Consider the following 12,506-nt stretch of genomic DNA (forward strand, 5'->3'; position numbering starts at 1 on the left):
AGCAAGAATTATTTGACCAAAGAGCTCTCAGTGTAAAAAATGTTTGGAAGTTTCTGCAATTGACTGACATGGTGTTATGCTAGAACTGTATGCCATAGAGTTTGGAAACACATTTTGTACCCTTAGAAGTACATGTTCTTACAACTCGAAAGATGGCCAAGTCCAACTAAAAAGTTCGTCAAGGCTAGAATGTGACATTTCCCAATTTATCTTTCTGTTTCTTCATAAATTGAAAGGAACTGACAGTAACACATGACAAACCAGCTAGGCTTATCTCTACCACACTAAGATTATTCATCTGAGTCCCAAAGAGCAATAGAAAAAATTACATGTCTGCCCCAATTGAACAATCTTTATCTGAAATTTAACTGTGCACATTTAGTATTATTAGTAAGGTGTGAATAGTTTAGATATTTGTTCCCCCAAATTTCATGCTGAAATGTCATCCCCCCATGTTAGAGGTGGAGCCTGGTGGGAGACGTTTGGGTCATGGGAGTGGATCTCTCATGGCTTGGTGTTGTCCTCACAATAATGAGTGAGTTCTCATGAGATCTGGTTGTTTAAAAGCGTGTGGCACCTCCCACCCCCTCTTTCTCTTGTTTCTGCTTTCACCATGTGACGTGCCTGGTCCTGCTTTACCTTCTGCCATGAGTAAAAGCCTCCTGATGCCTCCCTAGAAACTGAGCAGATGCTGGGGCCACGCTTGTGCAGCCTGCAGAACGCTTAGCCAATTAAACCTCTTTTCTTTATAAATTACCCAGTATTTCTTTCTAGCAACCCAAGAACAGCCTAACACAAGCTGTAAATAAATCTCTCCAGTTAAACAATGGGAAAACTGCTGTAGAATCGCCACATGTTAAATGACCCTACGCTTCCCACATGTCTCTAGGTGTCTATGTTTTCATAAGAGTGACTATCCCCGTGAAAAGGATTTTAACGAGTGGGCTCAACTGAGTCACCAACAATGGACAAGGGAATAAATATTTAACAAGGACTAAAAATTAAGGTGAAACTACCTTCAACAGTTCATCTGTGTATTTCCAAAACTGTGCCCTTCTGGATCACTCACAGCAAGAATAGTTAGACATATCATCTGCCTTCACCTAAAATAGGTACAACATTTCTGAGTATAGAGGGGGGAAAAGACACTTAAAATGGAAGGGTTTCATATCTCTGCTTAAGTTTTTTTTTCTTTTTCTTTTTCTTTTCTTTTTTTTTTTTTTAGACAGAGACTCACTGTGGGCCAGGCTGGAGTACAGTGGCACAGTCTCGGCTCACTGTAACCTCCACCTCCTGGGTTCAAGTGATTCTCCTGCCTCAGACTCCAGAGTAGCTGGGATTACAGGTGTGCACCACCATGCCTGGCTAATTTTTTTTTTTTTTTTGCATTTTTTTAGTACACACGGGGTTTTGCCATGTTGGCCAGGCTGGTCTCAAACTCCTGGCCTTAAGCAATCGGCCTGCCTTGGCCTTCCAAAGTGCTGGGATTACAGGCCTGAGCCACTGTGCCTGGCCCCTGCTTAACTCTTGGGGGAAAAAAGGCCTTCTTCACATGATCCCTCCCACCTTCTTTTCTTTGTCAAAATTCTGTGACAGACCCTTGAATTATTCCTGGACTGTTCAAATAAAGCCAGAGGCATTTATTTAAACACTTTTTTTTTTTTTTTTTTTTTTTGAGACAGAGTCTTGCTCTGTCACCCAGGCTGTAGTGCAGTGGTGTGATCTCGGCTCTCAGCTCACTGCAACCTCCACCTCCCGGGTTCAAGCGATTCTCCTGCCTCAGCCTCCCAGGTAGCTGGAATTACAGGCACCTGCCACCATGCCCGGCTAATTTTTGTATTTTTAGTAGAGATGGGGTTTCACCATGTTGGCCAGGCTGGTCTTGCACTCCTGGCCTCAAGTGATTCACCCGCCTCAGCCTCCCAAAGTGCTGGAGTTACAGGTGTGAACCACCGCAACCAGCCTAAACACTTCTTAATGAAGGCAGGGGTGAGGGTGATGGTGGTGAACCTCCTATAATTACTCTTTTCTTATTACATGTTTGGTCAGTGTTTTAGGGGGCTGAAGGCAAGGGGTGGGGGTAGACCCATTTTAGGCTAGCCAGTGAATAATTCAACTGTGTCCTTTACTGCCTGAAAGTCCCTAACTTCTCTGAGGCTTTCTCCTACATGCCAGTGACTTATCTTGAACTGGGGCATAATTGTGGTCCCCCAATTCTACCTCTCTATCATATTATTTACTACTAATATAAAACTAATTTTAACAAAAAGTTTATAAGAAAACAATGTCATTTTCTTGAGGGACTGAAGTACTTACATACAATATAGGTAACTATATAAAAGTGTATAAAGTTACATATAATATATGTAACAATATAAAAGTATATTTAAAAATGTACATCCTATATACTTATGTATTATTTAATATACTACATACAATATATTTGCGTTCATATGTTTCATTTAATAAGCACATAATAACTCTTAATCTTTGTCCCTGAGAGTATCTGTTACATGTAATAAGCACATCTTAGTGCCTAGGATACAAAGCTGAACAAAGCCTGGTCCTTGGCCTCTATGTGAACATAGAGTTACTGGAAGATGCTCAAGAGGAGAAGAGGTGTGGAAGGAGATTCTGACTCTGCCCAGGGAATAGAAAAAGGCTTCCTGGAGGAAGCAACATTTTGAACTAAGTTTCAACTAACCTAATGAATGATCAAATGGTCTCTAACATTTATTCGTGCTCTAAAAACATGATGTTATGCTAAATTTTACCTGCCTGTATTTGTATATGTGCGTGTGCATTATGTGGGAAAGGAGGCTTAGTTATGTGTTTGAATAACTGTCAATTCATGATACTTTAGTTGTGATTTTTAAGTGTGGTTCTAGTTTTCACGGATTTGCATCAGAATAATTTAAAAACTGGATAAGCAACTAATTGAAAGTTCTTTAAACAAACAGAAGGATTACTTAATTGGCTTCTCCTGAATTCTGTGATAGGCTAAAGACTGGGGTAGTAAGCACTGTCATTACTGCCTTTGTATCCCCACTGTCAAGGTAGTTATCTTCAACTCCGGGTAAGTGTGTGATAACTCTGTGAAGCCAGCTCCAAGGCAATTTGTTTGAAGTTGGCAGCATTTTTTTTTTTTGATGCAGGGGAGATTAAGCCCTCCAGTTGAGCTTGACAAAGGTATGTATGTGAAAGGTCACAGATAGAAAATGTGTATTTTTAAAACCTGTGACATGCAGCAGTCCTCAGAAAACAGAGATGAGAAACATTTTTAATGTGAATTTTGTGTCTTTTATTTTAACACAAATTCAAATTAGGACTTACTAACCTCTTCACAAACTACTATACAGTATTACATTTAATTGCTAGGAAGAATGTCAATTGTTTTAAATCACTAGACAGAAGTGTTTTTTGTTTGTTTGTTTGTTTGTTTGTTTTAAAGAGACAGACTCTTGCTGTGCTGCCCAGGCTGGAGTGCAGTGGCTGTTCACAGGTGCGATCATAGTGCAGTACAGCCTCAAACTCCTGGGTTCAAGTGATTCTCCTGTGTAAGCCTCCCAAGTAGCTGGGACTACAGGACCAAGCCTAGCTCCAAACAGGAAGATTTGACTAAATTTGACTTAGTCTCCTTCCCTTAACCCAAATGCATGTTGGTATTTGATATGGTGTGTGTGTGTGTGTGTGTGTGTGTGTGTGTGTGTGTTTTGAGTAATTTCACTTTAAGGTTTTCTTTTGTTTTGTTTTTTTACATCTTACTTTCTTACTTTGCATTCTTAGAGAAAGGGGTGTTCTAAACACACAAACTGAAAGGAGGAATCAGGACTAATGGCAGTTATCACATCTCAAATCTAGATACTGCTGTCACCACGGTGTTACCGTCAGATACACACGTTCAGGGATTAAGAACAGAAACTAAGCACCTTTTGGATGCTGGCTACATGAGCTTCAAGTGGGTCCTTATCAGCTCTCTTTGTGCTTTTACACCAATAGTTCTTAACTCTATCAGATGATGCCTCTTGTTTTCATATCCAATATTTTGCAACTTCTATTTTATTATGCTGGCATATAATTCTAACACATTTACATACATAATTTCAAAAGATCAATATAGTGTTCAAACTATATAAAGCAGAAATAAAAAAAGAATGCAATTTACATAAGATATGGTATCCATATGCAATAACTTGGGTACTCCACTAGAAGACAAAGAAATCACATGCTTGTATCTATACTTGAGAGTCACTGTGAACATATAGATTACAAATGCAGATTGGTTTGGCTCTTTGTTCACTGTTGTCAGGATTCTCTGAATATGAAATATCTCTCAGTCACGTTAAGAGCAAAACAAAATATAATTTCCCCTCAATTTACATATAGTGGCATCCCTGAAAAGTTCAGTATATATTAAAACTGTTGGGGGGAAATATTTTGTATTTGTATATAAAAAAGATTTTGGTTTTAGGCTCAGATAATTGTAAGCTCATCTTACCCTATGGAGGACATTAGAAAATTGTGGGCGGAGGGGACAGTGGCTCATTCCTTCAATCCTACAGCTATGGGAGGCTGAGGCAGGAGGATCACTTGAGCTCAGGAGTTCGAGACCAGCCTGGGCTACATAGTGAGACCCCTGTCTCTACTTAAAAAAAAAAAAACAACCTAAAATTGTGGGGAACAATGTAAGCATGACAAGATAAGTGATAGGAAGGGCGCAGTGGCTCATACCTGTAATCCCAGCACTTTGGGAGGCTGAGACGGGCAGATTATGAGGTCAGGAGTTCAAGACCAGCCTGGCCAACATGGTAAAACCCTGTCTCTACCAAAAATTAGCCAGGCGCAATGGTGGGTGCCTGTAATCCTAGCTACTCAGGAGGTTGAGGCAGGAGCATTGCTTGAACCCTACGCTTCCCACATGTCTCTAGGTGTCTATGTATTCCATGGTGTATATGTGCCACATTTTCTTTTTTTTTTTTTTATTATACTTTAAGTTTTAGGGTACATGTGCACATTGTGCAGGTTAGTTACATATGTATACATGTGCCATGCTGGTGCGCTGCACCCACCAACTTGTCATCTAGCATTAGGTACATCTCCCAATGCTATCCCTCCCCCCTCCCCCCACCCCACCACAGTCCCCAGAGTGTGATATTCCCCTTCCTGTGTCCATGTGATCTCATTGTTCAATTCCCACCTATGAGTGAGAATATGCGGTGTTTGGTTTTTTGTTCTTGCGATAGTTTACTGAGAATGATGATTTCCAATTTCATCCATGTCCCTACAAAGGACATGAACTCATCATTCTTTATGGCTGCATAGTATTCCATGGTGTATATGTGCCACATTTTCTTAATCCAGTCTATCGTTGTTGGACATTTGGGTTGGTTCCAAGTCTTTGCTATTGTGAATAGTGCCGCAATAAACATACATGTGCATGTGTCTTTATACCAGCATGATTTATAGTCCTTTGGGTATATACCCAGTAATGGGATGGCTGGGTCAAATGGTATTTCTAGTTCTAGATCCCTGAGGAATCGCCACACTGACTTCCACAATGGTTGAACTAGTTTACAGTCCCACCAACAGTGTAAAAGTGTTCCTATTTCTCCACATCCTCTCCAGCACCTGTTGTTTCCTGACTTTTTAATGATTGCCATTCTAACTGGTGTGAGACGGTATCTCATTGTGGTTTTGATTTGCATTTCTCTGATGGCCAGTGATGGTGAGCATTTTTTCATGTGTTTTTTGGCTGCATAAATGTCTTCTTTTGAGAAGTGTCTGTTCATGTCCTTCACCCACTTCTCGATGGGGTTGTTTGTTTTTTTCTTGTAAATTGGTTTGAGTTCATTGTAGATTCTGGATATTAGCCCTTTGTCAGATGAGTAGGTTGCGAAAATTTTCTCCCATTTTGGAGATTGCCTGTTCACTCTGATGGTAGTTTCTTTTGCTGTGCAGAAGCTCTTTAGTTTAATTAGATCCCATTTGTCAATTTTGGCTTCTGTTGCCATTGCTTTTGGTGTTTTAGACATGAAGTCCTTGCCCGTGCCTATGTCCTGAATGGTAATGCCTAGGTTTTCTTCTAGGGTTTTTATGGTTTTAGGTCTAACGTTTAAGTCTTACACCAGTAACAGACAAACAGAGAGCCAAATCATGAGTGAACTCCCATTCACAATTGCTTCAAAGAGAATAAAATACCTAGGAATCCAACTTACAAGGGACATGAAGGACCTCTTCAAGGAGAACTAAAAACCACTGCTCAATGAAATAAAAGAGGATACAAACAAACGGAAGAACAATTCCATGCTCATGGGTAGGAAGAATCAATATCGTGAAAATGGCCATACTGCCCAAGGTAATTTATAGATTCAATGCCATCCCCATCAAGCTACCAATGACTTTCTTCACAGAATTGGAAAAAACTACTTTAAAGTTCATATGGAACCAAAAAAGAGCCCGCATCGCCAAGTCAGTCCTAAGCCAAAAGAGCAAAGCTGGAGGCATCATGCTACCTGACTTCAAACTATACTACAAGGCTACAGTAACCAAAACAGCATGGTACTGGTACCAAGGCAGAGATATAAATCAATGGAACAGAACAGAGACCTCAGAAATAACGCCGCATATCTACAACTATCTGATCTTTGACAAACCTGAGAAAAACAAGCAATGGGGAAAGGATTCCCTATTCAATAAATGGTGCTGGGAAAACTGGCTAGCCATATGTAGAAAGCTGAAACTGGATCCCTTCCTTACACCTTATACAAAAATTAATTCAAGATGGATTAAAGACTTAAATGTCAAGCTGCTTTTTAAAAGAGAATAGAGAGGTGCTTGGGAAATAGGCAGATCTGAGTTTGAATCTTCTAATACTTAGCTATGCTATCTTCAGCAAGTTAATTAACCTCGCTGTGCCTCATTTTACCTGTTTTGTAAATGAGGATAAGGCCTACTTTGAGTTGCTGAGATCGAAATAATGTCTTAAACTATCTACTACATGGAAAGTACTTGATAACAGAGACTACTAAATTTGACTGGCTTTAAAAAATCTCTAATAATATTATCACTAGTAAGGAAGGTGTTATTATCCCGCCTACTGTATTTAGATACAATGATGATCAGACTTAGCAGGAGGCAAGACAAGATACTTTTTTTTTTTTTTTTTGAGACAGGGTCTTGCTCTGTAGGCCAGGCTGGAGTACGGTGGCATGATCATGGCCCACTGCAGCCTTGAACTCCCAGGCTCAAGTGATTCTTCTGCCTCAGCTTCCCAAGTAGCTGGGACCACAGGCATGCACCATTATGCCTGGTTAATTAAATTTTTTTTTTTTTTTTTTAAGAAATGGAGTCTCCCATGTTGCCTAGGCTGGTCTCCTGAAGTGCTGGGATTATAGACGTGAGCCACCACACCCAGCCAATGCAAGATTCTTAAAATAGATGGTAGGAAATCTCATTTAAAATGGCCCTTTGGGGTTTTGTATGTAGCAGAGCAGTTCTTTCATTGCTATCTATTGAAAGTCAACCCTCAACACAAGGGTTCATTTTTTAAAAAAATAATAAAATGTTCCTAAACTAATTTTGGGGTGTGTGTGGAGAGACTACCCTGAGAAATTCACAGTAAATACATTTGTATTTGAAAATGAGCTACCTAATGGCAGGGAATGAATGACACACACCTCTGTTTGCCTCCCATGGCTTTTGCTCAGCAAATATTTGATCCGTTAAATAAATAGATATAGATTATTGATTATGTGCCAGGCATCCTTCTAGACAAAGGGGTTGGGGCAAAAAATGGGAGGTGCTTCCTTAATTGAATGGAGGATTGAATGAACGAACTGATGAACACTGTACCTTTTCTGATTTTTCTGAACTAAGTCATCAGTACTTTTTTGCTTCTCTTGTTTCACCTAAGATTTTCTTTACTATGTCACTAGGCAGTGGGATTTCCTTCAAAAGGCTCAACTGAAATATGGTCTACTATGGCTGAAGCTGGGTATAGATGTGCTTAACTTTTGTGTGGATTTTAAAAGTTTCAAAATAAAAATGTTTTTAAAAATCACCAATAATAATAGAAGGTAATTATCATGACATGTATCAATGGTTTTATAGCATCCCTGTTTATAACAGAGTTAACCAAAAACTATACAGATGCTCAAAGAGGTGAATGACTAAGAAAATTCACATAATCAAGAGGATAAAATACTAAACAGCAACGAATTCACATCTACCAACTTTGTCAATTCATGGAAATATCTAAGGAAATAACATGAAATGAAAAAACAAGCAGAATATAATCCACAATTACAACAAAGAAAATATGTGATATGCATATATTTACATAGGCATATCACATATATTTAAGTTTTTACAAAAACTAAACATGTATTTAGTTACGTAGGAATATTACTTTCCCTTCTGGGTAAGACTGCCCACGTTAATACATGTAATATAAATAAATAAATAAATAACATGTGTATAATAAATTCTGTTTTATTTTCTTTTATTTTGAGATAGAGTTTCACTCTTGTCACCCAGGCTGGAGTGCAATGGCATGATCTTGGCCAACTGCAACCTCTGCCTCCTGGGTTCACGCTATTCTCCGGCCTCAGCCTCCCTAGTAGCGGGAACCACAGGTGCACACCACCATGTCTGAATAATTTTTTGTATTTTTAGTAGAGACAATGTTTTACCATGTTGGCCAGGCTGGTCTCAAATTCCTGACCTCAGGTGATCCTCCCGCCTCGGCCTCCCAAGGTGCTGGGATTACAGGCATGAGTCACTGGGCCTGGTCATAAATTCTGTTTTCTAAGCAAACTGATCTTACATCAGAGGGCAGAATGGTTAGGGAAAATATCTAGTGAAAAAGACCACCAACAAAGGAGCACCATCTCTCAATTGTCACACTAATGTGCAGTGACACTTTGGCAACTGACTCCCAGTTACTGGCATACAGTTTCATCTACCAGTTGGAGCCAAATGGCAGATTTGGGATTTTTCTTAATCCGAGTTATTATTCAGAACAACATATTCAACACAAATATTTAACCACTAGTGTCAGATTTTATTTTTACATGATAACTCCTCAAGCCTTTAACCGCAAGAGTGCATACAAGGTAAAATTAAAAACAAAATTAAGCCTGCTGACTTTCACTGTGATTGTGGTTTGATATCATGCAGGATAGATCACAACTGCTGATTCATATTAGGAAAGAGAGCCCCCAACTGTCACAAGCACATTGTGTTTGAAAATACAAAACCTTACCAAATCACTTAGTACTTAAAATTAACAACATCCTCATCATCTTGTGGTTGAAATGATGACTGAACAATAACTCAAGCTAGTTGTGTTCTATATATTTTTAATTAATATAATTAGTATTCCTAGATCTTTTTAAATTGCTCTACTCTAGCCCTAGGGAAAAATGATTTCAGAAGGCTGAATACGTATGCTGATTCAAGATATGATTTCTCACACACCCAACCTCTATAATTTTGGATTATAGAGCAATATAGAGTAATTCTGGCACCATCTCTTTGGCAATGCTGTTTAAAAACAAAGTTACTATTACACACAGCCCAGGATATTGACTTCGCATTGCACATAAATACATTTATATAATACTTTTTCTTTAATATAGAAGCCATAGCCTTGATTTTTTGGAAAAATGATGAAGAATATGGTAATTATGAGACTCTCAATTGACTCAAAAGCTCAGAGCTAAAATCAAGGTAGAGTTTGAACACACCTTACAAAAAGTTGAGATCCAAATTGCATAAAATTTATGAAACTTTTGATTTAAGGACTAAGTTTTCTGGTAACCTCTTTGGGAACATCAGGATAATAAAAGATGATTAAGTAATAATGGTATCTCGGCCGGGCACGGTGGCTCATACCTGTAATCCTAGCACTTTGGGAGGCCGAAGCAGGAGGATCACAAGGTCAGGAGTTCGAGACCAGCCTGGCTGATATGGTGAAACCCCATCTCTACTAAAAATACAAAAAAATTAGCCAGCCGTGGTGGCGCATTCCTGTAATCCCAGCTACTCGGGAGACTGAGGCAGGAGAATTGCTTGAACTCGGGAGGCCGGAGGTTGCAGTGAGCCGAGATCACGCCACTGCACTCCAGCCTGGGCAACAGAGCGAGACTCTGACAAAAAAAAAAAAAAAAGAAAGAAAGAAAGAAAGAAAGAAAGATGAAATAACGATATCTGATCAAATTATTTGCCTTGGCCGGATGGGTGCCAGTCCTGGCTATAAAATTCACCATCTGGGAGACCTTGAACAAATTATTTAATTTATCTGATTCAAACTTGGCTGTCTATAAAAATGAAAATAACTTTATGTAGTTTCTAACTTAGAACAATAAATTACTAATGATAAATATGAAAATGCTGGGAAGAGTTTCAATCACTACTAATATATATTCATTATCTAGCATTGTCTTCTTCAAATGGATACATTTTAAAAACAGCCTTTAATCATAGAACCACTTTTTTGCATAGCTTTAAGCCATAGGGCTAATTATACACGACACAAATCTAACCAACAGAACTGTACTACTTAGATTAAAAGAAACTTGCAGAAATGATAGTTTTGCATAACTTTAAATAAAAGGCTAACTACATACGACATAGAAATCTTACCAACAAAACTGCATTATTTCAGTTTAAAAGAGACATGAAGAAATGACATTAACAGTCCAAGTCATATATAAAGAAGCCCACACAAAGGGGAACTGAAACGGATAAACGGACTTACTTGGGAGTTTATCTTGAAAAGGAACTAAAACATACATCCCAAATAACCAATGTCTGCAAGATCCAAAAAGACAGAAGAACTCCAATAATGGAAAGGACTCAGTGACACTGAATTACAATGGACAAGTCCAGTAAAATTCAGTTCTTCCTACTATTCCTCCCAACAAAAGCAGAAAACAACCAACACGCACGGTACCGGTTGACTTGTTCTGTGCCACTCAGAGTAGGTGCGTGGAAGAGCAGACAGGAAGCTGGGGCATATTTAATGAATACTGAAAGGGAGGACTGAGGGTTTGGCAAAGTGTTCACGAGACGGACCCTACCTTTCACAGATTTCCCAATACTGTGTAAGTGAGTGATAGAACTGTAGTTTTGGGCAACAGTCTTCAAAAACGCTTCCATCCCTTCCTGGTGGTGGTAGTTGAAATCCAGCGCAGCTACCAAAGGCAGCAACAGCCCTAGCCAGAGGCACGGGAAGTCCATGTTCTAGAGATGAATAAAAATAAGAAGAACCTGAGAATACATGAGGGCAGGCGGGGACATCACCAGCTACGTCTCGGTACTCCGGTCTCAGGGTCTCCCGACACTGACGCTCCCTGCCTCCTAAGGAGGCAAAAACTGGAAGCAGCACCTTCGGGAGTGAGCCGTGCAACCAGAGACCGGGAGCACGGGCAGCCTCGGTGCCCTCGACCCAGCCGCCCGCGCCTCCCTCTCCTCCTCCTCCTGGCGCCTCAGCCGTCCGGCAGCTGCCACAGCTGCGCCCGGCCCCGCGCACCCCCAGCCTCACCAGGTCCCAGGCGCGCACCTCTACCCACCCGCGGCCGCCCGGCGGGGCCGGGTGTTATAGCCCGGTCAGAGGGCGGGCGCGCCCGGGCCCCGCCCCCGGACGTCCCTCCGGTCCACTCCGGAGCCGCGCGGGTGCCTCCCGGGCGGGGCCTCAGCCGCCTTCGCACCTAGGAGAGACGGCGCCCGCGCGGTGCGCCCTTTCGTGGCGCGGCTGCTGGTTCCGGCGGGCGGGCGGCTGAGCTGGGCGGAGGGCTGCGGGCATGGAGTCGCCGCTCGCGGACAGTCTTTGCTGGAGCCCCAGGTTAGAAGTGTGTCCTCGCCTCGGCCACGGCTGTAGCCTGGGCAGCCACAGGGCGCTCCACCGAGGGACACTCTCTGTCGCAGACTGCAGCCACTTGGGAGACGTTTAGGGCTCGGCGGGTTTCCTGCGGTTGGCGGTGCCGGGGCCCACCTGGAGCCGGGACGCATCCGGAGTCCTGAATGCCCTGAGCCCCGCGCGGGCTCCTGCGGGGCGGGCGGCGTCGGCCCCGGCAGGGCGAGCCAAGCTCCCAGCAGTGCCAAGCTGCCCAGAGAGGCTAAGCAATCACGGGGCTTCAAGAAAGAACGCGCGCGTGTGTGGAAGTTTTAAATGCCACGAAGTGCAGAGTGCAGGACATTTTCCAACAAGTTTACATAGTGGGTGGGATTTGTGTAAATTAGAATTGAATTTAAAACTGGAAGTCACATCGAAGAAGGCAGGACCACTGTTGTAAATCCGATGCTTCCTCCACCTGCACCTGAGTCTTAGGCCAATTACAGGTCTCTCGTCCTAAAACGTCCTAAAATGCTCCTTTCTGGAAGGATGGCATGGTCTCTGCACGAGAGAGAACGAAGGCTTCACTCAAACCTGAGAGGTGGTTTGTGGCACGGGCCAACCCCCTCTACCTCTCTAAAAGATTCATTCTCATTCATTCTCTCTCTCC

The 12,506-nt window shown here is 41.6% G+C and overlaps 1 protein-coding gene across 12 annotated transcripts in view; it reads right to left on the bottom strand.

The window, feature by feature from the left end:
* CPM (carboxypeptidase M) overlaps window positions 1–11,651 on the bottom strand; it is a 76,638-nt gene extending 64,987 nt beyond the window's left edge. For 3 of the 12 annotated variants that reach the window (XM_063786910.1, XM_063786911.1, XM_063786913.1), the window contains exons 1-2: window positions 11,546–11,575; window positions 11,082–11,244 (exon numbers count right to left, since the gene is read on the bottom strand). Coding sequence is in view for 4 of the 12 variants with exons in the window: in XM_016923842.4 (XP_016779331.2) it covers window positions 11,082–11,241 (160 nt within the window). In the remaining 8 variants the exon portion in view is untranslated. Of the gene's footprint in view, window positions 1–9,894; window positions 9,989–11,081; window positions 11,245–11,545 lie in introns of all 12 variants that reach the window. The other 9 variants (XM_063786908.1, XM_063786909.1, XM_063786912.1 and 6 more) reach the window with 9 other exon arrangements.
* Between the last annotated feature and the right edge of the window lie 855 nt (window positions 11,652–12,506).

This window comes from Pan troglodytes, chromosome 10 (genome assembly GCF_028858775.2).
Source record: "Pan troglodytes isolate AG18354 chromosome 10, NHGRI_mPanTro3-v2.0_pri, whole genome shotgun sequence".
Taxonomy (NCBI): Eukaryota; Metazoa; Chordata; class Mammalia; order Primates; family Hominidae; genus Pan; species Pan troglodytes.